General features: G+C 37.0%; 1 protein-coding gene across 1 annotated transcript; it reads left to right on the plus strand.

Annotated features, from left to right (window-relative positions):
- Positions 1–800: 800 nt before the first annotated feature.
- On the plus strand, positions 801–27,363 carry Ctr9 (CTR9 component of Paf1/RNA polymerase II complex). Its single transcript, XM_076846892.2, has 25 exons — positions 801–1,025; positions 2,411–2,509; positions 3,106–3,345; positions 3,863–3,980; positions 4,452–4,541; positions 7,640–7,788; positions 9,749–9,856; positions 11,063–11,170; positions 11,282–11,518; positions 11,919–12,008; positions 12,117–12,245; positions 12,349–12,532; positions 15,076–15,164; positions 16,336–16,521; positions 16,605–16,692; positions 17,035–17,183; positions 18,805–18,921; positions 19,079–19,224; positions 20,647–20,718; positions 21,173–21,308; positions 21,477–21,623; positions 22,672–22,829; positions 23,865–23,961; positions 24,202–24,314; positions 26,288–27,363. The coding sequence occupies exons 1-25, from the start codon at positions 981–983 to the stop codon at positions 26,721–26,723; spliced, it is 3,531 nt and encodes a 1,176-aa protein (XP_076703007.1). The 5' UTR covers positions 801–980; the 3' UTR covers positions 26,724–27,363.

A 27,363-nucleotide genomic window follows, 5' to 3' on the forward strand; every position in this document is an offset into this window, starting at 1 on the left:
AGCTCGATTGGAGCTCAGGACCAGAAAAGATAAAGTATTGGGTACAAAAGAATGCGACTGTAGTAATCCAGATGAGTAATGATAGTGGTTTAGGCTAGACAGAGATGGTGAAGAGAAGGGCATGCGTCTGAGAAAAAGTTGGGAAGTAAAACTGATACTCTCAATGAGATTCTTCTCCGATTTAGTAAAAACACTGATTATAAACGAATTTAATCAAATGCTATCCTTTAATCAAAATATTGATTACAAATTTAATCAGATTCTTCCACAATTTTATTAAAATCACAAATCAAATAAATCCTCTATACTTCAAAAAACTATTAAAAAGGGTTACATGTATTATCCCGTGATTACAGAATTCATTGCAACCTATTTAAACTGGTCACCACGATATCGGCGGTATGACTCGCACGCAGCAGCTGTCGGACGATGAACTAATGATTGGGTGAGATGAACGACTGAATGGAATCGTGCTCAACAATCTAGAGAAAAAAACAAGGCTGGCCAGGCCCCGCCTCCAGAGGACACGTCAGCCAGAGTCCCCGCCCACCGCTGGGCGGAGCGGCTACGCCTTCCGGGCTTTGGCTGGGACCCGCGCCAGCGCCAGGCTCAGATTCCAAAGCCGCAGAGCCCTGAAGGTCCAGCAGGCTCTTGGGCCGGCTGCTGCGGACACGCCAACATCCTCGGAGCTATAATTCCGAAGAGGGAAACACCGGAACCATAGGCGGAGCTCGCGTCGGACACGCCCCCGAGGGCAGTGCTTCCGGGGCAGGGGGCGGGGCCTCCGGAAGTGACCGGTCGCCGTCCGCTGTTCGTTGTTTTAGTGGCTGACGGGAAGCAGAGGCCCGAGCTCCGACAACGCCGCGGGGCGGCAGTCACGACCAGCTCCTGGGCGGTCGCTACCTCCTGGACGAGCCAGAAGCAAGGACTGCCGGCTGCGGAGCTGCGAGCGCTATTCCCGCTCGCCTTTGGATCTCATCATGTCGCGGGGCTCCATCGAGATTCCCCTCCGGGACACTGACGAGGTAGGTGTCCAATGTGGAATGGGTGGGGGTCGTGAACTTGGACTGTGACCCCCACCGACTTCGCTAGACTTCGTTTCCGAAGAGGGCACACCCTTCTCCCGCAGGAGCCTCGATCGAAATCCCCAGCCAAAGCCCTGATCACCTTCCCCCGCCCCTGCGCTGCATCCCGGCAGGTTACTGGAGGAGGAGTTCTTGAAAGTTCCTCTCCAACCTGTTTTTATTTGACAGTAGTCTTATTTTTTTCCCGATTCACCGGCGCAGGGGCGTGAGAGTGCCCAATAAACTGAAGCACCTCACAGATTACAGAGGTGGGCGCTGATGTCACCGTGATCCACCTGCTACTCGAACTCCTAGGAATATATAGCAGGTTGCCTCTTGTGCATTAGAAACTCGAGTATGACGTGGTACACTATGTGCGAAGTAAACTTAGCCACTACAGCGTGCTGATGGAATCAACCCCCTTTCCCTTACATTTCCTCATTCATGGGTGGCCTTTGGTTTGTCTGAATAAATCTCAGCTTTGATGTTCAATCTTCTTGGATATTGCATGTACTTATTTTGGTTGGTTGGTTTGAGGTATAATATCAAGATATAAAATCCAGTTTTCTTTTGTATATATTCCCAAAGTTGTGAAACTATTACCTCCATCTAGTTCCAGAACATTTTTCTATTATTATTTTTGTTCCCACATTCAGTAATGATTGTGACACACAAATGCTGCTTCCATGATTTATGTGTACAGTGGCATTCAACTTTGCATGGCCTCTAGAGTCATGTTTCTCCAAGGTGTCAGACCTATGGCATCTTTCTTCAGGGTGCTTATCAGCACTTTACTTGGATTTATAGATGAAATAGGGTTTTGTTTTGTTACTTTTGAATAAACAAAGCATTTGTAGCATTTTATAGTTCTAGTATTTGGGGACAATTGCCAGTGTTCTTTGTTTCTCTAGACTTTAACGTGTTAGTAGTTTGTTTGTCCTGTGCTCCCTAAATATTAACACATATTGTCTAAACACAGACATATGTTTTCTCTCAAATGTGGAAACTAAATTTTAAAAAAAAAAAAAGACTTGAAAGTAGAAGAGGGACTTTTATGGAATTGGGAAGGGGGAGCAGGAGGAAAGGGGAAATAAGGGAGGTTAAGAAAGAGTAGAAGGGAGGGTGAACATTATCAATGCACGATATGTGCATGTATGAAATTGTCACTGAAACCCATTAATTTGTACAATTAATCTGTGTTTATAAAATCTGTGTGTTGGCTGAACCTTGTTGAAAATGAGTATCCTCTGTATATGTGTGTTGATATATAGTCAGGAAAAACTGAAAAGAAAAATAGAAATTTAAAAAATAAAAATAAGAGATAAAACCTACATTTTGTGTTTTAGGTCATTGAACTTGACTTCGATCAGTTACCGGAGGGAGATGAAGTTATCAGTATTCTGAAACAGGAACACACACAACTGCACATATGGATTGCTTTGGCGGTCAGTGTTCATGTAGCAAATAGTTTTTATTTGTTGACTGGGAAAATATGTGTTTTCTGTTTTCAGATGTAGCAGTAGCCAATTTGGGTACATGATAAGTAAATCATATCATCTGTATGGAAATAAATTATCATTTATTGAACAATAAGGCTAGTTTCTTAAGTGATATGCTACTCTGCTGGTAAATTAGTATGTATAAAGATAAAGGCAAAATTCATTTAAGTTAATAGTACTCCAACCCCCTAGTGACAGGCAAACCTTATCTCTTTTATTTTGCTAAGATTTAGTGTGCATTTTCTAGAATATATGAAAATGTAATCACACAATATGTACTTTTTTGTTGTTGTTCTGGCTTTCTTCTCAGCATAATTGGTTTGAGATGTATCCATATTGTTTACTTCTTTTAGAGGCAGAATAGTGTTTGTTGTACAGCTATACTACAGTTTGTTTATTCATTCACTTATTAGTCAACATTTGGATTGTTTCAAGTATTTTGCTGTTACAAATAAAGCTGCTATAAATATTTGTGTAGTTTTTTTTTTTTAATATGAATGTATGCTTTAATGTATGCTCTAATTTGATCCTTAACCTTATAGCTGGAATACTACAAGCAAGGAAAAACAGAAGAGTTTGTAAAGTTGTTGGAAGCAGCACGTATAGATGGTAATTTGGACTATAGAGACCATGAAAAAGACCAGATGACTTGCTTGGATACACTAGCAGCCTATTATGTACAACAGGCTCGAAAAGAAAAGAACAAGGATAATAAGAAGGATCTTATTACACAGGCAACCTTGCTGTATACAATGGCTGATAAAATTATTATGTATGATCAGGTAAAGCAAATCAAATTTCTTGAAATTTCTGAAAGGATAAAACTACCATATGAAAGCAAAATGTGTGTGATAGGCAGCAGATGTTTTTGAAAGAATGTTTCTTAAAATAACCATGTTGATATAATAAAAAAAAAAAAAAAGAAGGATTCCTCATTAAAATTGGAATTCCTTCAATCCTTATACTTACTGTTGAAGTAATATAGACAAATTTAGTATGTAAAACGTCCTCCTATGTTGAATCAATAATTCTAACATTTCCAGGTGAAATTCAACCATATTTTAAGGAATCTTGAATATAGTTCTTTGTCATTGTTATTGGCACAGAGGTTTTACATTTTGGGATAATTTCTCATTTTGTAATGAAGAACTGTTTATTGGTAGCTTGAACATTACAGTTGAGAGAGGAATTTGTATTATACTCTACTTCCTTCCTATGTGGTTTTCATTTTTATTTGTACATTTATGGTAAATTATTGTTTGCCCTTAGTAAAGTCTAAGGTGATACATTATTTTATAGAACCATTTGTTGGGAAGAGCCTGCTTCTGTCTACTTGAAGGTGACAAAATGGATCAAGCTGATGCACAATTTCATTTTGTACTCAACCAATCTCCAAATAACATCCCAGCCCTTCTTGGTGAGTGATCTTTGCAACCATCTTAGGAATCTGTTTTTTTCAGCATATGTCTAGAGTGTATCTCTTTGTAATAGCACCTTAATAACTGAGCTGGACAGCAAAGTAGAAGAGCTTTATTCTTTTTATAAATAAAATGATCTACAATAGATTATTGTTAAAATTGCAAAAATAAAATATATACCAGTTAAAAGTAATTTATTTGCTTCCAGAAAGTCAATAAACAATCTATACTTAGACGATTCAAGTTGTTGCAATTATTCCGTTATAACATTTAATGTAAAGACAGAATATCCTGTCTTTGACATAAATTAATATACCCAAATCGAAAACAAGTTTTTAATGTGAAATCATATTCATTATTTTTAAGTATTTCTTACTGAAAGATGTATTAAATTTAAGTAGTTAGTATAAAGTGTAGTAAATTTGTATTAATCAGGTGGTGCATGTTTATTTTTTTTGAAATCATTATAGGTAAAGCTTGCATTTCATTCAACAAAAAGGATTACAGAGGAGCTCTTGCTTACTATAAGAAGGCATTACGTACTAATCCAGGATGCCCAGGTAAAAGAAAAACTTTATTTTAGGTCTAATCTGTATATAGCCCAACTTGAAATACTGATAATTTGGTAGTTTCTTATGAAGTCAGTTGTGAAAAGGTACTATTGGAGTATTAAAATGACACAGTCAAGATATTTTTTCTCTTTTGGGCGGTGGGGGGCAACCAGTGGTTTAACCCAGGGGTACTTAACCACTGAGCCACATCCCAATCCTTTTCATTTTTTTATTTTGAGACTGGGTCTTGCTAAGTTCCTTAGAGCCTCAGCCTCCTGAAAGATTATTTTTTCTTAGTGTTATCTTTGATTTAATAGCTGGATAATGGATCATATTATAATCTTTTGCCCTATACAACTTTTATTTCTGTTTTAGTCAGCCTTTTTTTTAAATTTTTTTTTAGTTATACATGAACACAATATTTTATTTCATTTATTGATTTTTATGTGGTGCTGAGGATCAAACCCAGTGCCTCACCTGTATGAGGCAAATGCTCCGCCACTGAGCCACAACCCCAGCCCTAGTCAGCCTTTTTTTTTTTTGCCACTGTGACTAAATGACCCAACCAGCAGAATTGTAGAGGAGGAAAGGTTTATCTGGGGGCTCACAGTTTTAAAGATCTCAGTCCATAGACAGCAGATTCCATTCTTTGGGACTCAAGGTGAGACAGGACATCATGGCAGAAGAGTGTGGTGAAGGGAAGCAGCTCACATGATGATCAAGAAGCTGAGAGAAACTCTACTGACTGGATACAAATATATACCCCAAAACCATGCCCCGATTCCCACCTCCTCCAGCCAAACCCTACCACTTCAGTTACCCCTCAGTTAAATCCCTATCAGGGGATTAATTTGCTGATTGGGTTAAGACTCTTACAGTTCAGTCATTTCTCCTCTGAACCTTGCATTGTCTCCCACATGAGCTTTTGGGGGACACCTCACATCCAAACCATGACACTTTGCAAAATGTTATTCATTTAGCAGGTGTTTACTGAGTACCAACACATGTTAGCACTGTTCTCAACCCTGGAAATGTAGCAATGAACCAGAGACCAAAGTCCCTACCCCTATGTAATTTACTTCCAGTGGGGAAGAAATGAGGAAAATGTATACTGTGTAAGATATTGCCAAAGGCTGAAAAGAAGAATAAAGCAAAAAAGGCCTATGAGAAGCATTGGGAGTTGGTAAAAAAGGTGACCAGGGAAATTCATCATAGATAGTAACATTTGTGTAAAAACCTAAGAAAACTTAAGAGCTATGCAGATATATGGGAGAGGATCATTCCCAGAGGAACATAGGAGTTACAAAGGTACTGAAGGAAGATTGAGAAACAGTAATATCTGCAGGATAGGGGGAGAGGATAGTAAGAAATGGGATCAAAGATACAACCTAGTACTAATCATGTAGGGCATCCTGGATTATTATCAGTTTTTAATGTAACAGAGATAAAAAGCCATTGGAGAACTTTGAGCAGAAGAAAAGCATAATCTAACTTAGAGTTAAAAAGAGTCATTTGAGCTTCTGAGTTGAGTCTACAGTGGGATGTGGGTGAGTAGGCGATGACAGAAGTAGGATGACTAGGGAGAAGGTTATCACAGTCATCCAGGTCATGTGTGATTGTGGTTCCTCTGGGTGCTAATAGTGGCAATGGTACAAGTAGTCAGATTCTAGGTGTAATTTGAAGGGAGAGCTGATAGAGTAGATGTGATGTGTGAAGATAAGAGTAAGAAGCAAAGGTAACTCTTGAAGCAGTAGGAAGAATGTAGTTACATTTTACTACATTTGGAAAAATAGTTCAAGGGGAGCTAGTTTTAGACATGAAAAGTTTGAAGTGAGTTTGAAGAGGCAACAAGGGAAGAGATCAGACCCTCGAGTTCAGGAAAAAGGTCTGGGCTGAAGTAATGAATTTTAAATTCATCAACATATAGATGGTATATAAGCTATGAGACTACATGAAATTACCAGGGGAGTGAATGGAGACAGAAAAGAGGTCCTGGGTGGAGCTCTAGAGCACTCTGATATTTAGAGGTGAGGAAAATGAGAAAGAATCAGCAAAGGAACCCGAGAAGGAGAAGCTAGATGTATAGGAGGAAAACAAGGTAAGTGCAGTGTCCTTGAAGCCAGTATAAAACATTTTCAGAAAGAATAGGTATATTATTAGGCCAAATAAAATAGGGGCAGAGAAATGATCTTTGGATTAAAGAGCATTTAAATCATTAATGACCTTGATAAAAGCAGTTTTTTTCTGGAATGATGGGAGCAAGAACCTCACTGGAGTGAGTTCAAGAGAAAAATGGAAGGAAAGGAATTAGAGACAGCAGTTGTGTGTGTTTCAGGGAATTTTGCTTCCAAGGGAAGAACAGAAATAAATTGATAACTGGAAAAGGAAATTAATTCAACAAAGGATGTTTATAGGGATGGAAATATAGCTTAGTTGGTGGAGTGCTTGCCTAGCCTATGCAAAGCCCTGTTTCAATCCTCAGCACTGTAAAAAAAAAAGGGGGCGGGGGATGCTTGTATGTGAATAAGGATGATCCAGTAGAGAAGGAAAATATATTTATGCAGGAAAAATAGGGAAGGGTTGGTGAAGCAGTGGCCTCAAATAGATGAGAAAGAATCCAGTGACTATCATAGAGGTTGGCCTTAGGTAGGAATTGTTTGTGTTCTGAATGGTCTTGAAATGAGGTAGCACATATAAGCATAGATCTGAAGGGAATGATGATATGTACGTGGAATTGGACACAGTATTTGAAGTCTTAATGAAATTTTTCTCTTTTTAAATATTGCTCTTCAAGAATTTGAAATTGAGTGAGGCATGTTGATGAAGGTAAAATATAGCAGGGGTGTTAGGAGAAAGAATAATACCAATATTATTATAGATGTTCTGTTCAATGATAGAAAGAGGTGAGAGAGTTAGAGAGTGTTACAATCTAACCTCTAGTGAAATCAATTTGTGGTAGGCCAAGCAATTTTGTAGTGTAGCTATACTGAGGCTAATTTGGGGAATTTTGCTACTCATAAATAGAAAATGTTTAAGCATTCTTGTAATTGAACTCTAAAAATGCTTAATTTGACAAATTGAATGACTTGATTTTATTTTATTTTTAGCTGAAGTTCGTTTAGGAATGGGCCATTGCTTTGTGAAACTTAACAAACTAGAGAAAGCCCGTCTAGCATTCAGTAGAGCCTTAGAACTAAATTCCAAATGTGTGGGAGCGTTGGTTGGCCTGGCTGTTCTAGAACTCAACAATAAAGAGGTATGTAGGGGAGATATTTTTGACTCATTTGTCTAACCTAGTCTTGTATTTTAAAGTTCCCAGGGCAGATATGCCTTAGAAATCAAGACTTTTGATTATAGAAAGGTTAATATGGTACTTATACTGCATAATATATAATTCTTAAGTTATTAGGGCACTGTCCCCAAAGCACACATATTTCTGTGGCAAAATGGTTACTTTTCATACTAATACGATAGCCTCACAATTCAGGTAAAGGGTTCCCATCAAATGAATTTGCTCCACGATTACAAAAACCTGGGTATTTTTTTAAAAAATTGTTTTTGAATTTCAGATAAGGATTGTAGACCTGTGTATCAGTTTGGAATGCTTTCAGTTGCAAGTAACAACAACAACAACAGAAACAGTTCAGCAACTTGAAAACATAAGGGTTTTAAACCAAATGTCTAAGCTCTCAGATATGGCACTTCAGTGTCATCAAACCCAAAGTTTTTAAAATATCTTTTTATCCACGTTTCCTTAGTGTGTGGCCACCTTTCCTTAGTGTGGTAGGCCAAGCAATTTTGTAGTGTAGTTATACAGAGGCTAATTTGGGGAATTTTGCAACTCATAAGTAGAAATGTTTAAGCATTTTTTTTTTAATTTATTTATATGCACACTGAACCTATTGCCTCTCACATGCTAGGCAAGTGCTCTACTACTGAGCCACAATGTGTGTGGCCCTTCTTCATCATGTCAGTCACCTCATAAGATGGCTGCCACCTTTCCAGGCATCTTGTTATTACATTGGAGGAGAAAATGGAAAGGATAAAAGTATTTCTTAGAGAATCTCTATCTTATATTGAGAAGTTCCCCCATCATGTTTTTTATTTATTACTGTCCAAAATAAGGTCACCAGTGTTTCTCAGCATCAGCACTGTTGTAGCATCTCCCCACTTGAGAGAACCAAAATGACATTGTTCCTAGTTGAGAACCTCTGCTTTAAACCAGTCTCCAGAAATGGGGAATAGATTCTCTTGACTGATGAAAATCAATAATGGGATTGTGGAGGAGGGGAAGGGAGCTTTCCTTCCTAAAATCACACAGGCTATAAAATTTCCATTTTTTTAGTAGGGAAAGAGAAGCAAAATCATTGTTGTGTTATCCATAGATATGGCTGTCACACCAAAAAGACAGCTGAGGCAGGAACTAAAAAGTAGATAAATCTCAAGAACTGAACAAGAGAATAAAAAGAGGAAAAAATGGCAACCCCCTGGGTGGCAGAATATTGAGGATTAAAAAGGGGATTTCATTGCAAATGCAACATAGATATTTAAAATTCACAAGAAGCTGATCTTTCTTGTTGCAATGGCAAAATGGCACAATTTGCTCAACATAGCATATAAAGTATATAGCTCAATAAATAAAAAGTTCATTAAAGGTGTTGAAAAATAGATTTGGGGAATATTTTCTAATATTTGCCCTTGGAGATCAGTATGAACTATTTAAAACAATAATAGCAAATATATTTATTATATAAATCTAGTGTCAGAGAATAGGGAATTCATTATAGTGAGGGTGCTTTTATAATTACAGTTAGTTGGTTTGTTTGATTTTTTTCAGTACTGGGGACTAAATTGCTCTAAAACTAAGCTACATCCCCAGCTTTTTTATTTTTTATTTTTTATTTTTGAGACAGGGTTTTGCTAAGTTGCCCAGGCCTGCCTTAAGCTTATAGTTTTCCTGCCTTAACCTCCCAAATAGCTGGGATTATAGATGTAACTTATAATTTAAATTTTGTTAAGAAAACTAAATTCTAACAATTTGACTCATTGATTAAAATTTGTCATTCTTGGTAAAGACTAACTATAATAAGAGTTGTATCTTGGTGTCTGAATTTAGGATTATACAACCTTATTTTTTTGAGGGTATAAAGAAAATTTTGAATAAGTGCTAATTAAGTAATGTTTCCACTCCACTCTATTGCAATGTTTTCTTTTAGGCTGATTCCATCAAAAATGGTGTCCAGCTTCTTTCCAGAGCCTATACTATTGATCCTAGCAACCCTATGGTATTAAACCACTTGGCAAATCATTTTTTCTTCAAAAAGGTAGGAGGAATCATTTATTTTTAAATCCTGATTTTTGTTTTCCTGAATGTAGTTGATTTCTTATTTTTTTTTTAATTTGGAAAAAAAAAAATTGAAAATGTCAAAAGAGTTTTTTCCAAATTAGTTTATATTAGTTACTTGGGCTTGGATATATTTGTTTATTCATTCATTTACTTAATATTTATTGACATTTATACTGTGTGTGACACTGTGATATGAATGTGGAGATGAGTGAGACATGGTTTCTGCATTCAAGGAGTTAAGTTTCATAGAAAACACAGTTGAGTAAGCAAATGTAAATGTAAAGATAAAGGTCTCTGCCCACTAATGGTAGAAAAATGAGGAAGTGATCAAGTGATTATGAAGGGTTTTCACCACAACAGAAAAGCTCTCAAACTAGGTTTTTAGGAGGTGAGCATTAAGCAGTTGAAAAGGGAAAGATAGACTTCTTAAAAATAGTCTTGGCAGTTTAGTTCAGTGAGAGCATAGCATGTGGTAGACTTTTTGACCAGCAATGCATTGGATCCAGAGAGTGAGGCATTTGTGTAGTAGAATTTGGATGTACTTATGTGGGTAACAAGGAGTCATTGACATTTTTATGTTTGCAAGTTTACTGTGATACATTTTAAAGTTGTCACTAATTCTGTAGAAGCAATGATATTTTAGGTATATTAAAATATATAACCAAGATTTTGTTGACATGTCGTTTTTATAAAGTGAACATGAAAATTTAACCTACCGTATTGAAACCAGGTACTAAATTATACTAAGAACTTTAAACCAGTTAAATAGCAATTTAGATAAAAGCTCACAAAAATGTATCAAATCTTATTGGTAAGAGCTACTATGTTGTTATCAATATGCATTTAAGCATTGCTTACTAAATCCTAAGCACTTTAAAAAAATGCATTCCAAGTGTTCTGTAATCTTCACAATAATTCTCTGAAATAAGTAATCTCCCCATTTTGTGGATGAGCAAACTGAGGCATAATTAATAGTCTAAGTGTACATGGCTACTAATCGTAGTTTTTACACTGCCTATAGAAGTACACTGTACTTTCATATGAATTACGATTAAGGTTTAGGCTATAATGGTTATAGTACTAACAGACAACTATTTAGGGAGAAGATGGAAATGTGTTATATAGATAAATGAAGTGTTATGATTTATAGAGCAGCTAATCCAACTTAATCTCTGTTATTCAGGATTATAGTAAAGTCCAGCACCTGGCTCTTCATGCATTCCATAATACAGAAGTGGAGGCTATGCAAGCAGAAAGTTGCTATCAGCTGGCCAGATCATTCCACGTTCAGGTAATATAATTTTATAACATCTCTAAATATCTAGTTCTTGCATTTATAGTTTTTCAGCTCTTTTTAACCTTTTTTTAACCTTTTTTTGTGGTCTTATTTGTTTGTTTTTAGGAAGATTATGACCAAGCTTTTCAGTACTACTATCAAGCCACACAGTTTGCCTCATCCTCTTTTGTGCTGCCATTTTTTGGCTTGGGACAAATGTATATTTATCGAGGTGACAAAGAAAATGCATCTCAATGTTTTGAGAAAGTTTTGAAAGCTTATCCTAATAATTATGAAACTATGAAAATTCTTGGTTCTCTCTATGCTGCCTCAGAAGATCAAGAAAAACGAGATATTGCCAAGGTAAATTTTTAAAAACCTTGACAAAGTCCTTATTGCTTGTTTTGTTTTGTTTGGTTTGGTACCGGGGATTGAACCCAGGGGCACTTAATCACTGAGTCACATCCCCAGCCCTTTTTTATATTTTACTTAGAGAAAGGGTCTTGCTTAGGGCTTTGCTAAGTTGATGAGGCTGGCTTTGAACTTTCAGTCCTCCTGCCTCAGTCTCCTGAACCACTGGAATTATAGGTGTGCACTACTATTCCTGGCTCATTTATTGTTTTTGCTAGTAGAGCTACAGTAGAAGCAGTTTTGTTAAATGAGCTTGTTCTGCTTTAGATAAAAAAGCAGTTGACTTAAGTTAGCTAAGTTAGCCACTATTTATTACTTTTACAGCACTAATATGATACTCTCTTTATCCCAGGGCCATTTGAAGAAGGTCACAGAACAATATCCCGATGATGTTGAAGCTTGGATTGAATTGGCACAAATCTTGGAACAGACTGATATACAGGTATTGTAGTCATGCTTTTCATCTTCTATATGTGTTTTTTGTAAACATGGTGTACTATTTCTTTTTGATTTGCACACATACCGTATTTTGTCCACTGCAAAAATACAGGGTGCCCTTTCAGCCTATGGAACAGCAACACGAATCCTTCAAGAGAAAGTGCAGGCTGATGTTCCCCCTGAGATTCTAAATAACGTTGGTGCCCTCCATTTTAGACTTGGAAATCTAGGGGAGGCAAAGGTAGGAAAATTGAAATCTTCCCTTCTTTTATACTTGATCAAGTTGAATGCATATTTTATAGATGTATCAAATCTTTTAACAATGTAATTTTTCTTCCTCACAGAAATATTTTTTGGCATCATTGGATCGTGCAAAGGCAGAAGCTGAGCATGATGAACATTATTATAATGCCATTTCTGTTACCACATCATACAATTTAGCCAGGCTGTATGAGGCAATGTGTGAATTCCATGAAGCAGAAAAACTATATAAAAACATCTTACGAGAGCATCCTAATTATGTTGACTGTAAGAATTTTAAATTTGCTTACGTAATAAAATTCCCACAATAGCAGCAAAAACTTAATTGGGGAAAAAAGTCTTAGAAACAATCGTATATTTTGAAGGTTCTGATGTCCCCTTTTGTTCAGGGCAGATCTGTGGCCTTAAAAAAAAAGTACAGCTTCACTTACATTTATCCTAGAAAACAAAAGAAACAACAAAATTTACTTGAACTATATTCAATGATTAGGCTATGTTCAGTGGGTCTTCTACCTTTGTTAAGCTTTTAGTAACTCCTTGGCATATTTTGATAGTGGATTTACTTTTGTAACTATCCTTTGATTTCATATCAACATTTTTACAGTGTTTATAAGAGTAAAAGAAGTGGTTTTCCTTGAAACAATTATTACTCAAATGTCCTACTTTAAGTTTAACTTAGACATTGTAAAATATTCAAAGTTTATAATTAAAAAATAATTTACAATAACATATAGTAGTCCCTCCTTATCCATAGTTTCACTCTCCTCAGTTTTATTTGCCCACAGTTCAACTGTTGTCCCAAAATGTTAAACAGAAAATTCCAGAATTAAACAGTTTATAAGTTCTAAATTGTACACCATTCTAAGTAGTGTGATGAAATCTTGTCCTATCCTACTCCATCTAGCCCAGGATATGAATCATCCCTTTGTCCAGTGTATCAATGCTGTATATATTACCCATCTGTTAGTAACTTAGTAGCCATATCAGTTGTTAATAAGGAAGAAAAATGAATAAATTGTATGCTGAGTTTACTAAGATCTATATAATACAATAAGAGATTTTTAGAGAAAGATCATATTCATATAACTTTCATTACAGTATATTGTTGTAATTGTTCTATTATTTATCTTTTACTAAATTTTTTTTTTTTTTTTTTTTTTTTTTTGGTACTGGGGATTGACTCAGAGGCACTTAACCACTGAGCCACATTCCCAGCCCTATTTTTATATTTTATTTAGACACAGGGTCTCACCGAGTTGCTAAGTGCCTTGCCATTGCTGAGGCTGGCTTTGAACTTGTAATCCTCCTGTCTCGGCCTCCTGTGCTGCTGGGATTAAGGCATGCACCACTGCGCCTGGCTTACTATCTTAATTTATAAGTTAAACTTTATCAGATAAATTCTCTCTCTATATATATATATCAGAAAAAAACAGTAATTATAGTGTTCATTACTATCTACAGATTCTAGCATTTATTGGGAGACTTGGAATGAATCCTTCAAGGATAATGGGGACTTCTGTACTTTATTTAAAAGTACCTAAAACATGTTTTGATTCTAGTCAGATCAGAAGCTTTTTTTTTTTTTTTTTTTTTTTTTTTTTGCATCTATCTTGGCATCATGGATGCAAAAGTGATTTAGAATAAATAAGATTTAAAAAAATTTTTTTTTTTTTAGGCGTCAATGGATCTTTTATTTATTTATATGTGGTGCTCAGGATTAAACTCAGGGCCTCACACATGCGGGACAAGCACTATACCACTGAGCCACAACTCCGGTCCATGAAACAAATTTTTTTTTTTAAGTTGTTGATAAACCTTTATTTATTTATTTATTTTAATTTATACGTGGTGCTGAGAATCTAACCCAGTGCCTCACGCATGCCAAGCAAGTGTGCTACTGCTGAGCCATAACCCAGCCCTTCTTTTCTTTTTATATGTAAGTATGTATGTGTATGTGGTGCTGGGCATCCAGCCTAGGACCTTGTGCATGCGAGGCAAGCACTCTACCAACTAAGCTGTATCCCCAGCTCAAGAATAAATAATATTTTAGTTGAATAACAGATTGACTTTAAATTGATTTGATAGGTAATAGCCATTATTGTTTTTTTGTTTTATTTTGTTTTGTTTTTTGATACTAGGGATTGAGCCCAGGGGCGCTTAACCACTGAGCCACATCCCTAGCCTTCTTTTATATTTTATTAGAGACAGGGTCTCACTGAATTGCTTAGGGCCTTACTAAATTGCTGAGGCTGGCTTTGAACTTACAATCTTTCTGCCTGAGCCTCCTGAGCTACTGGGATCACAGGCATGTGCCACCACTGCACCTGGCACATTATTGGTTTTTTGAGGAGAAATTTTCCAGAGAAAACACTTAAATTTGTATGGAACTATATTTTTAAGTGGAAGAACCAAGGTCAGAACTCAGGCCTTCTAACTGATGGTCTCTAGTAGCTATTCACTACTTTTCATATGACAAGTAGCTTTTTAAGAAAAAGTAACTGGTAGTAGTATACATTGAAGAGAAATCAGAAACAGAACTTTTAAAATAACTTGGCTTGAGATAAGGACTTGCAGCAGGGAGCTAGCTTTTGGAATGAACTGGAAGAGATGAATCTTAGATTTCAAGCATGAGACTTGATTCCAAAATTATAACTCATTAGGTTGATGTTTGATGTTTCTTCATTATGAGACTTTCTGTTCCTTATATGGATGTATTAATAAACACAATTTTCTCAAAAGTATGACTTTAAAGTTATGATCATTTATGGCTAATATTTTGAACATAAAAACTTTCGAATGTATTTTTTCAGGCTATTTGCGTCTAGGAGCCATGGCCAGAGATAAAGGAAACTTTTATGAGGCTTCAGATTGGTTTAAGGAAGCTCTTCAGATTAATCAGGTTAGTAATATTGACTCTTGAGAAATAATTATATTCACTTTATACCCCGCTTTTCTTTATTTCTGTCTTTCCCTCCGTCCCTCCTCCCTTCCTTTCTCTCTCTCCTCTCTTTCTTCTCTGTACTAGGGATTGAACTTAGGACCTTGTACATGCTAGGCAAGCATTCAATCACCGAGCTACTTTCTCAGCCCTTCTTATTTTTTGCTTTTGAGACAGAATCTTACTAAATCACCCAGGCTGACTTCAAACTTGCAATCCTCCTGTTTCAGCCTCCCAAATAGCTGGAATTACAAGCATGTGCTACTATGCCTAGCTCAGTTTTTCCTTTTAATGACTTGTATTTCTAATAACCTTGGCATCCTTCTGGGTTTTTTTTTGTTTTGTTTTGCTTATTTTTTTTTTTTTGGTGTTTTTTTTTTCTTTCCACTTATTTATATAAGATATTGAATAGTATAGTAGGTTGCATGATTAATCATGTAATAAGGGGGACTACGTTATTTATATAGATCTCTTCTATATCCCTTGTTCCTTCTATTTCCCCATTCTATCCTTTCACCTGTATATCAACATATGACATAGCTCAGGTGTCTTTTATCCTCTCTACTTTCTTCACATATAAGGATTTAGTTACACCTTATGAGAAAAGTTTATAGTATCTTAGCAGTTTAAATGGAACTTTAGAGGTCATCTAAATTAATTATCTATGCCATTAGCAGCATACATATTCTTTGCATTATTTCTGAGAACTTGTTTGTAGATGGCCAGAGCACTATCTTGATGATACTTTTGCTGTAAGAAGAAACAAGCGTTATTAAAAAATTTTAATTTTTTTGGTTCAATTTAATTTAATTTAATTTTGGTTGTAGCCAATCAGAAATAGATTTCACATTACTGTCTAGTACACATGTAACGTATGTGTATACCAACAACTGAAAGTTTTGCAAATCATCATTTGCCTTCACCAATGGGCAATATAGTGATATTTTTACTGTATTCCTTTCTGTTACACTTTATATACTGATAACTATACATTAAGCTAATTTTGCAACTCACTAACGAGTCTCAACTCTATTTGAAAGTTATAACACATCATTTGTTAGCTATCATGGAAAGATGGTTGATTTTGCTCATTAAGTTACCAATTTTGTTTCTTTATACATGTGTGTTTCAGGATCATCCAGATGCTTGGTCTTTGATTGGTAATCTTCATTTGGCAAAACAAGAATGGGGTCCAGGCCAGAAGAAATTTGAGAGGATATTAAAACAGCCCTCCACACAGAGTGACACTTACTCTATGCTAGCCCTTGGCAATGTGTGGCTCCAAACTTTGCATCAGCCCACCCGAGACCGAGAAAAGGTAATCTGTTTTATCTTTTTAAGCAAAACTGAGATTCTGCATTTTGGTTAAATTTTTTTAATAACGCTTATTTCTTCTTACAGGAAAAGCGTCATCAAGATCGTGCTCTGGCCATCTATAAACAAGTTCTCAGAAATGATGCAAAGAATCTGTATGCTGCTAATGGCATAGGTAATTAAAAGACTTGGGTATCCATAATGATTTGTGAAGTGAATGCGTTTGGAGGCATGTTTGTAAATCAGGGTTTTCTCTCTAACTATGTAGTTGTTTTAAAATTGTGCTTTTAGCCAGCCTCAGCGATGGCAAAGCACTAAGCAACTCGGTGAGACCCTGTCTCTAAATAAAAAATACAAAAAAGGGGGCTGGGGATGTGGCTCAGTGGTTGAGTACCCCTGATTCAATCCACAGTACCAAAAATATATATAAATAAATAAATAAATAAAATTGCGCTTTTAGTTGTTTTTCTGGCTATGGTTAGAAAATTTTTGAATGTGAGTCTTTGTATAACTTTAGGAGCTGTTTTGGCCCACAAAGGATATTTCCGTGAAGCTCGTGATGTATTTGCCCAAGTAAGAGAAGCAACAGCAGATATCAGTGATGTGTGGTTGAACTTAGCACACATCTATGTGGAGCAAAAGCAGTATATCAGTGCTGTTCAGATGGTAATGTCTTATCCTTCAATATATCTTCATGTCACATTCATTGATAAACAGAATTCCTTAACCATTCTGGCCCTCTTGTGGAGCTGCATGAATTCTCTTCTGATACTTTGTTCAGAGGTTTATAATTATATAATGATAAGGACAAACTTTGATGTCCTGATAGATGTGAGTCCTGGTTCCGCCACTAATTACATGCCTTGGGCAAAGAACATTTTCTTTGACCTGGTTTTCCTATCTATGAAAGGGAGATAATTCTACCTTAACCACATAGAATTTTGTAAGGATCCAGTATTTGGCACTAACATTCCTAGCATACTCTTTACGTATCCAGGAAAAATAGATTTAATATTTGTTCAGTTGTTGAACTGAACTGAGTTTCAAAAAGGTTAAATGACCTACTTTATTTATTCATTTACTTATACATGTATTTTGAGATGGGGGTCTCTGTGTTGCCCAAGATAATTTTAAGTTTCTGGGCTCGGGCAAGTGATCCTCCCAATTAAGCCTCCTGAGTAGCTGGGATTATAGGCACTATACTCATCTTAGATGACTTCTTTTGAAAAAGAAAAAATTATGGGAATAGAATGTCATGCCTATAGAATTTTTTATGCATATCATATTTGTTGATGCTTGAACTTGAAATAAAAGTTGTACTCAGCATCTATAACATTAAAAAGTAAAAAGACTCTTATGCTCATAATATATGATCAGAAAGAACAAGCTTCTTACAAAAGGCAGAATAAACTAGTATAAGTATAGGCTTTGGGAAGTGGTTTACCTTTTTTTCTAGATACAATTTTTCTAGACACTACTACAGAGTAACAGAACCCAGATTAGTAATATGGTAATTGGTAATATGGTAATCTCAGAGGTTTTTTTAAGACTTCCTATCTCAAAATGATAATATTTCCCTTTATAAACACAAATAAATCACTAGGGAGAGTTGGGGAGGAACTAACCATTTTCCTTGAAATCATCTTGTCATTTACCTTTGACAAGATGTATTCCATGGTCAAAAAGAGCCATGTTCATGTCACAATGAACACTGGTATTGTTGTATTGGTTTTACCAACAAATTAACAAACAGAACTGTAAGACTCTTTATGCTCCTTTCTGGTAGGTTCCACAAATCTAAAGAAAGGCGCTAGAGACTATAACTGAAAGGATCCAGGTATATAACTTCTATTAAGTGGCCAATAAATAAATTGTAGGTAGTATTGCTAAACATATGAAAAAGAGTTTCTAGGGCTAGGGATGTGGTTTAGTGGTAGAGTGCTTCCTTAGCATATGTGAGGCCCTGAATTCTGTCCCTAACATTGGGGGGGAAAAAAAGAAGAGAAAAGGAAGGGAGAGGGAGAGAAGAAGCGAAAGGGAGGAGGGAAAGAAGAAAGTTAATAGATTTATTTTTCTGTGATCAGATTTTTATGTTGTGAAAATGTTTCCTGATGAATGTAAAAAAAAAAAAAAAAATGATTTCTCAAAGTATTCTCTAAAATTAACCAGAGAAGAATACATTTTTATGGAGCTTTAAAATGGTTTAAAATTTTGCTACAAAATGAAAATATCACTTAATCTGTTGTATTTTTAATTAACTTTTTCTTTTCTTTCTTTCTTTTTTAAGTATGAAAACTGCCTTAGAAAGTTTTATAAACATCAAAATACTGAAGTTGTGCTCTATTTGGCCCGGGCCCTCTTCAAATGTGGCAAGTTACAGGAATGCAAACAGACTCTACTGAAGGTAATAGGGAGAATTCACTATTACTCTTGTCCATTCCTATGCTGTATTGCATTTTGTGTGTGTGTTTGTGTGTGTAAATGTACTAGCATACTTATTTGATTAAAACTCTTCATGTCATTAGATCATATGAGATAATCTGCTTTCTTTTTGTTTACAGGCTAGACATGTAGCACCCAGTGATACAGTTCTTATGTTTAATGTGGCGTTGGTGTTGCAAAGATTAGCTACCTCTGTCCTGAAAGATGAAAAAAGTAATCTGAAGGAAGTACTCAATGCTGTGAAAGAACTGGAGCTTGCACATAGGTAAAATATTTTATAGAACCCATTTTTGAAATGATTTGTCACTTTAAAACTGTTTGTCCTACAAGGTTCAATGGCACATACCTATAATTGCAGCTACTCAGAGACCCAGGTAGGAGGATTGCAATTTTGAGTCATCCTTGTCAATTTCTTGAGAATCTGTATCAAAATAAAAATAAACAAAAGCTGGGGATGTGACTCAGTGGTAGAACACTGTGTGAGGCCCTGGGTTCTATTGCTGGTACCACATATACACACAAAAAAAACTATTTGTCTCAAAAAAATGCTGAAAATCACTTTCTTCAAAAAATAACTCCAGGGCTGGGGTATACCTCAGTTGGTAGAGTGCTTGCCTGGCATGCATAAGGCCCTGGGTTCAATCCCCAGCACCACAAAAAAGTAATAATAACTCCAAAGCTGGGCACAGTGACATAAGCCTGTAATCCTAGCTGCTCGGAAGGCTGAGGCAGGAGGATCACGAGTTCAAAGCTAGCCTCAGCAACAGTGCTGAGCAACTCAGTGAGACCCCATCTCTAAATAAAATTTAAAAATAGGGCTTGGGAAGTGGCTCAGTGGTTGAGTGCCCCTGAGTTCAATCCCCAGTACCAAAAATAAATAAGTAAATAACTCCATTAGAATCATTCTGCCAATATTTAAACCAAAGCAGATACTTACCACCAGGGGGCACCAAACTGTAGCCCTTATCCTGCCATATCATGTAGCTGGGGGCTAGCTTTGCACACTTGCCCTAGATTGCTCATTAATCTGACAATAATGTGATCTAGCATTTTAAATGCGAAATTTTAGACTGTACTTATGTTGTTTTTTATTTTTTACAATAGTATGTCTTTTTAGGATGATGTTGATTTTTGTTAAGATTGAATTAAAATCTTACCTCTTAAATATTGCTTAATAGATTTATCATCTCATTTAAAACTTTGTTTAACCTTTTATTATTTAATAATTCAGTTAGTGATGAAATTAAAAATTGACATTCCTTCAGGTTTTATCCCAATTGTGTATACATTCTTTTTTTGTTTTGGTATCTGATAAAGTATAGGTGCTTTCATGGCCTAAGTACTCTTATCTCCATATGACATATTTAGTAAATGTAGAGTGTATCAAACATTCATTGCATGGTTTTGGGGGTAATTCTGGATTTTCTGAAAATATTAAATATATCTTTGATTTTTTTGGATAAATTTATGTTTTATTAAACATACTGAATGGCATATTGATGAGCTTTTTTAAAAAATGAGAAATGTGTATATTTTCCTATTGAAATAATAGGCTTTTATGCATTAAATAATTCATATAAGTTGGGAAATACATAAACCTTTTCTCAGACTGTTTTTATAGAAATATAGAGGGTCTTGTTTCATTAGAATCTTTTTTTAAAGCAAATTATTTTCTCACTTCATTTAGATACTTCAGTTACTTAAGTAAAGTGGGAGATAAAATGAGATTCGATTTGGCCCTCGCTGCTACAGAAGCCAGGTAATGTTACTGTATATGGAAGGCATCGAGCGGTCACCCATTTTAGTGATATTGGTGTGGACTGAGAGATTGTCACAGTAGTGAACAGGGTTCCCATCCTCCCAAAAGTCAGTCTTTTTGCACTCTTCTTGGGGATGCCCAAATCTGTGCTAAGGCTTTTTCGCTTTTTCCTTTCAGGAAATTTAGCAAAATTGATTTAGAACAAGTACTTGGGTTCTGGAGAAAAAATGCTATTTCACTAGTGTTAGCTCTGTCACTAGAATCAAGATATGATTCCTATCTTTTGAGTCATATGTGAAGTTAATGTTGGAAATCTTTTTAGCTTTGCAACTTCATATAGGTATCAGCCAATCTTTCTGCTTCAAATTTTTAAAATGCATGTAAGGAAAACAAATACTCAAATTTTTAAATAATCTATAGTGTGTTCATGTTTCTCTAAATCTGAACGTTGTAGGCAGTGCTCTGATTTACTGAGCCAGGCCCAGTACCACGTGGCCCGGGCACGCAAACAGGATGAAGAGGAACGGGAGTTGCGGGCCAAGCAAGAGCAAGAAAAGGAGCTACTAAGGCAGAAACTTCTTAAAGAACAGGTATCTATTGTTCATTTATGCTAGTATTAAAACATTGTGTGAATATATGTGCTTTGTTTAAAGAAAAAAAAAGTCCTCTGTTTAGGACTATAATCATGCATGAGCTTTTTCATCTTAAGAACATTTTGGGTTTTTTTTTTTTCTCCCTAATTTTTTTTTTCCTCATAGGAAGAAAAACGTCTCAGAGAAAAGGAAGAGCAAAAAAAGCTTTTAGAACAGCGGGCCCAGTATGTGGAGAAGACCAAAAATATTCTTATGTTTACTGGTGAGACTGAAGCAACAAAAGAGAAGAAAAGAGGTGGAGGTGGTGGACGGGTAAGACAGTATTCCTGCCATTACTAATGACATCAGTCTCTGTCTTTTGGCTTTTAGAAATGAAGACAATTGGTTAATTTACTCTCTACTTGGTTCTTAGCTTTAACTTTCTCCATCATTAAGAGTCTTCCAGTACAGAATTATCTAAATGGCATTTAGTATAGACTTGTCCCCCCCCCCCTTTTTTTTTGGTGGTGCTAAAGGGTTGAACCCAGGGCCTCACACAGGCTAGGCTAATGCTCTACCATTCAGCCACGTTGGTTTCTAACTTAACAACCATTCACCTCACAATTTTTGAATTCACAATGATGTAAAAATGATAGCATTCAATAGAGACCATACTTTGAATTTTGAATTTTAATCTTTTTCCTGGGTAGGGATACACAGTGCAATACTCTATCGAGATGCAGGGCAGCAGTAGTGAAACAGCTCCCAGTCAGTCAAGTGATGATAAGGGTAAACAATCAAGGTGACAGCATGCTATGTTGCTAAGCAGTGATGTTCAGTGGGTTAGGTGTATTGAATGCATTTTTAACTTACAGTGCATATATCAAGGACCTAATTTCATCTTAAGTTGAATATTCGTATTTAGAAATGCATTCCACTGGGCTGTGGATGTGGCTCAAGCGGTAGCGTGCTCGCCTGGCATGCACAGAGTGCTGGGTTGGATCCTCAGCACCACGTAAAAATAAAATAAAGACACTGTGTCCACCAAAAACTAAGAAATAAATATTTTAAAAAAAGTTATAAAAGATTCATTTCTGTTTAAAAAAAAAAAAAGAAAGAAATGCATTCCACGGTTAGCTAAATGCCTTTTACCTTGTAGTAACCTCTTGAGTTGATGATTTTTGCAACTTTTTAACAGTTGAAACATTCTTCCATTAGGAGTCTTTCAAACAAGGGCCTAGCCAAGCCTCTTTCATGTAGCTTAGTAAGAGATCTTTCATTTGCCAAATGACTTTAAACAATATTGTATGGCCTCTTCCTAATCTGTAGCCCCACTACACCAGCCTGAAAAAAACTGATTGTCTTCTTGTTTGGATTTTAGCGTTCCAAGAAAGGAGGAGAGTTTGATGAATTTGTCAATGATGATACTGATGATGACCTACCTATATCCAAAAAGAAGAAGAGAAGAAAGGGCAGTGGTAGTGAACAAGAAGGAGAAGAGGAAGAGGGTGGTGAGAGAAAAAAGAAAAAGAGGAGAAGGTACTATCATTATTAGTGTTTTAAATAGCCTTATAAAAGTGGAAAAAGACCCTTCATCTTCTGAGTATGTGGAGAATTTATGAACCACTTAATCTTCCCTAACAGTGAAACTTTTGTGCCCCCACTCTCAATTTTAATCCTAAAACAGACCCCATTTCAGAATCCCCCTAGTGCTTAATTTCCATTCCATCTTTCTGAGAGCTACAAATTAGTCATCACTTGTTTTGTGACTTTAAAATTAGAATACTTATTGGAAAATGTATGTGATGTAGAAGGAGAAGATGTGGATTATATTTACACCCATTCGTGTCAATCTTGGCAAGTCAACTGAATCTCAGGTTTCTCTCTGTAAAACAGTAGCAGTGATGACCACCTCATGGTTTTGCTCAGCGCTCAAAATGTGAATGTGTATCAAAGTGCCCTTTAAACCACCCAATGTCTTGCTCAGTGCACAAAATGTCAACATGTATGAAAGTGCCCTTTAAACCACCCAGTGTCATTTGCTGTAAGATCAAGGGTGCTTTCTGAGCAGTACCGTTCCTTTCTCATGGCACTTTCCTATCTGGGAACCTCCACTCAGTATATTACCTAGACCTGCCCTTCCTGGCCCTTAGCTGATTACAAATGGGCAAGAACCTGGTGAATTCATTGAGACACCGACCTGGATAATTGGAGCTATGATAAGGACATTAGTAGCAGGTCTGGAGTTAGTAGTTGGGAGGGAAAAGGAGGGGAAAGATGTGGAGCTCTGGAGCCTGGATGTTTTCTCCCATTCTCAATCACTCTACCAAGGACAGGATTCAAATGTAGATTGATGAGGGGGGAGCTCAGCAGTGACTAAGTCCCAAACATTGCATAAATATGATTTTGCAGACTGAGACAGGTGCACCAAGAGTAAATTGTCGCCTCTGCCTTTAAGTGTGCAGTATGACTGAGGTCAGCACCCATGCAGGGGGTAATACTTGATAATCAAGTAGTCGTAGACCTCACAGGCATGAGTGCCTCTTGACAAGCTCTTGGTGTTCACTGTTTAAGACCTCCGAAGGGAGAAGAGGGCTCAGATGATGATGAAACAGAAAATGGGCCCAGACCAAAGAAGCGCCGGCCACCAAGAGCAGAGAAGAAGAAGACTGTAAGTTCATAATCCTCTTTTTTCCTTTTTTTTTTCTTTTTAATTCCCACCCCTGATAAAACAGAAAATCTCAGCACATTGGAATTATTCTCTCCTTGCAGCTTCTTCAAGTACAGATTTTTTTTTAAGTTTATTGGTAGCTTTGTGATTATATCATTATGCAAACCCAATTTAATAAGATGTCCTAATTAATGTAAAAAAGTCTTGACTAATTTATTATGTTTGACATTCTTTCTTTAGCCCAAGCCAGAACGTCTGCCTCCTTCAATGAAGGGGAAAATAAAATCTAAAGCCATAATATCATCAAGCGATGATTCTTCAGATGAGGATAAGCTAAAAATTGCTGATGAGGGGTAAGAATATTTTCCTTGTAAAGTCTCCTACCTATGTGGTAAAACCAAAAGTGGTTGTTAAATACCCTGTCTGGATTAGGGAAAATATACTTTTCTTTTTCTTTTTTTAATATGAGGGAAAAGAGACTTTTGAAAAATTGGGGGAAACAGATAACTAACCTAGGAGTGGTTATTGTGCCAAAATGTCTTTTCTTTCCAGCTTCTTAGAATCTTACAACATGAAGAAACCTTAGCTGACCTCTTATTCCAACCCTGTCATTTTATCCTTTTACGTGTTTCTCCCTCATAGAAGAAATCTTTGAAATCTTATTTCTTCCTGGATATTAGCTGGTATTTCCTAGGTAACATCCTCCTAAATGAACTTTAATTTTTAATTTAATTTTAATTGCCACTGACTGACTGACTGTAGTAGCAGCCTGGTCCTGGCCGTGTGCAGATGGGGAGCTTCATGGTTATTTGTTTCCTCCCTTGCTCAGGGCAGTGGTGATTCAACTCTGGTCCTTGGAGGGCTTACCCTATGGTGCTTAGACAGGACTTCAGCTCACAGCCCACCTGATGAATTTATTGCTCTAGGGACCATATCTAATCTGGAGTTGATGATGGAAGTTGTTAAGAAATATTTTTTATAACAGAAAGGATGTTGAGACTTAGAGGTGGGGCAAAAATGAGAAGTTAACATGTTGAAGGGAATAAGGGTACTGCTGAGGGACTAGCCTCATAGGGTAGAAATGTGTAGAAATCCATCTGTAAGAATTTGAAGTGCTGCTCTGAAGACACTGGCTGAACAAATTTGGATTGCTTTCCCTAACGCACTGCTTGGCCCTTTATCCCACAGTGTCATCCTGGTCTGCTACATGCATGATCAGTGGAATGAAATGTGTAGTTTTTGAAGAATGAGTCTGTTAAAATGTGAAGGTAGAAAGGTCTGTCCAATGTGAGTCTGAGCTGCTGCTAGGCCTATGCCTGAGATCAAGGCTAAGTGTATTTGAGGCACTTGAGTCAGTTAAACTTTATCCTGACCATCATCAAATGTGTTTGTGTATTTAGTCAAATGGATTGAAGTGAAATAGATCATAGAGGATTTTTTTTTCCATAGTTGTAGATGGACAGCATGCCTTTATTTTATGTGTTTATTTTGAGGATTGAACCCAGTGCCTCACACATGCTAGGAAAGTGCTCTGCCACTAGGCTCCAGCCCCAGCCCCAGGACCTGTGGACATTAATATACAGAATGAGTGTACACTATCCCCTTTTCAGTCATTCTTCATGTTTTCTCAGAGTGACCTGGGTTATATAATGTGTGTCTGGTTTCTTTTTTCAGATTTAGGTGCAAAGAGCCTTTCTTTACTCTGTAGGATGTCTTAGTTTCTGAAGAGAATAGTATGTTTGACCTTCCTAGACTGAACTTTATAGGACTGACAATGCTGGTGAAGTGCGCCTTCTTTCTCTCCAGCAGCTGTCTGTGTGATTCCAGGAAGCCAAGCCAAGACTCCCAGTTCCTTTTCCTTTTCATGTATCAGCTGACCATGGGGGGAGAGGTGAAGCTTGGGAGCAAAGGTAGATAAACTGCAGGACCTGCTTAGTCCAGCTTCCTGTCTTGAATAAAGTCTCATCATGGTTCAGGGGATCTAGGATAGAAATCCCAGGACAGAAGCAAATAGTGACTTCACTCTTCTTTAGGTGTCTGTTAGTTCAGATGGTACATAGGACAGGGAGTCCTTGGGACTTCAGAATCTTGACAGCCATTTGAGATCCTGGTTTTACCTTAGTGGCTATTAATTTATTTATAAGATTAACAAATCCCTTCCTTTTCCTTTGTGTATGAAATTGGGAAAATTCTCACAAAAAGTGCCTGCCGTGAGCCAGTGAGAATCATCCTTACAAAAACTCCAATCATCAGAGCCTAAGCTGAGCCTGAGCCGAGCTGAGATGGCCAGAGGCTTCAGTGTCTAACCTGCATTGTTCTCCTGCAGACACCCCAGGAACAGCAACAGCAACAGCAACAGCGACTCTGATGAGGATGAACGGCCAAAGAGACGCGCCTCATCCGAGAGCGACTCTGATGAGAACCCCAACAAGTCTGGCAGTGAGGCGGGCAGTCCCCGCAGGCCCCGCAGACAGCAGTCAGATGAGGATTCTGACAGCGACCAGCCATCCAGAAAGAGAAGGCCTTCGGGTTCTGAACAGTCCGACAACGAGTCCGCACAGTCTGGGAGAAGCCCCTCGGCGGCCTCAGAGAACGACGACTCCCGCGCCGCCTCTCCCAGTGCCGAGTCGGAGCGCGAGTCGGAGCGAGGGTCTGACAACGAGGGTTCCGGGCAAGGCTCTGGCAATGAATCCGAGCCAGAGGGATCCAACAACGAGGCCTCGGATCGAGGCTCAGAACATGGGTCAGATGATAGCGACTAGGTTGTTTCATAAAGGAGCTTCATCTCTGGAGGAGACTTTTTTTTTTTAATATATGAAAGCTGTGATAAAAAGTTTCAGATGTTTGGTCAAACAATTGTGAAATTTTTCTTAAGGCAATTTTTTTTCTACCCGTTTGTATATTACTAAGCCCCAAGAGACATTTCCTGTGCTGGAGTCCAATATTTGAACCTCTTGTGCAAATGAGAGTATTCTTCATCGTGGTACAGTTCCACCTGTCATATGTGAAAGTGCAGTAAACATAAACCCAGATGCTAAATCATTCCTACAAAGGTTTGACTGGACTGTGGCAGATGTCTCTTCTTTGTATGTGAAGCAGCATACTGTTTTGATTTTTATTGCAGTCTTTTATGAAGTGGTGCAGAAACTTTAAATTGTTCATTTTTAATGTCTTTGTTCCCTTTTGAGTTTAGAATGAGAATATTTTTATTTCCTGGAAAAAGAGGTGTCTACTGTAATTGCACCGAAGTACATGTGAAAGTCAGATGTTCATAGTATAGTGCTGCAGCCATGCAGTAAAGTCACAAATAGATACTTTGTTAGGTTAAATGAGGTGTGGAAACATGCTTTTCTGTTAGAATGCAAAGACCTCCCAAGCCACATAATAAATTCTTTTACCAAC

Source organism: Callospermophilus lateralis, chromosome 2, assembly GCF_048772815.1.
Source record: "Callospermophilus lateralis isolate mCalLat2 chromosome 2, mCalLat2.hap1, whole genome shotgun sequence".
Lineage (NCBI taxonomy): Eukaryota > Metazoa > Chordata > Mammalia > Rodentia > Sciuridae > Callospermophilus > Callospermophilus lateralis.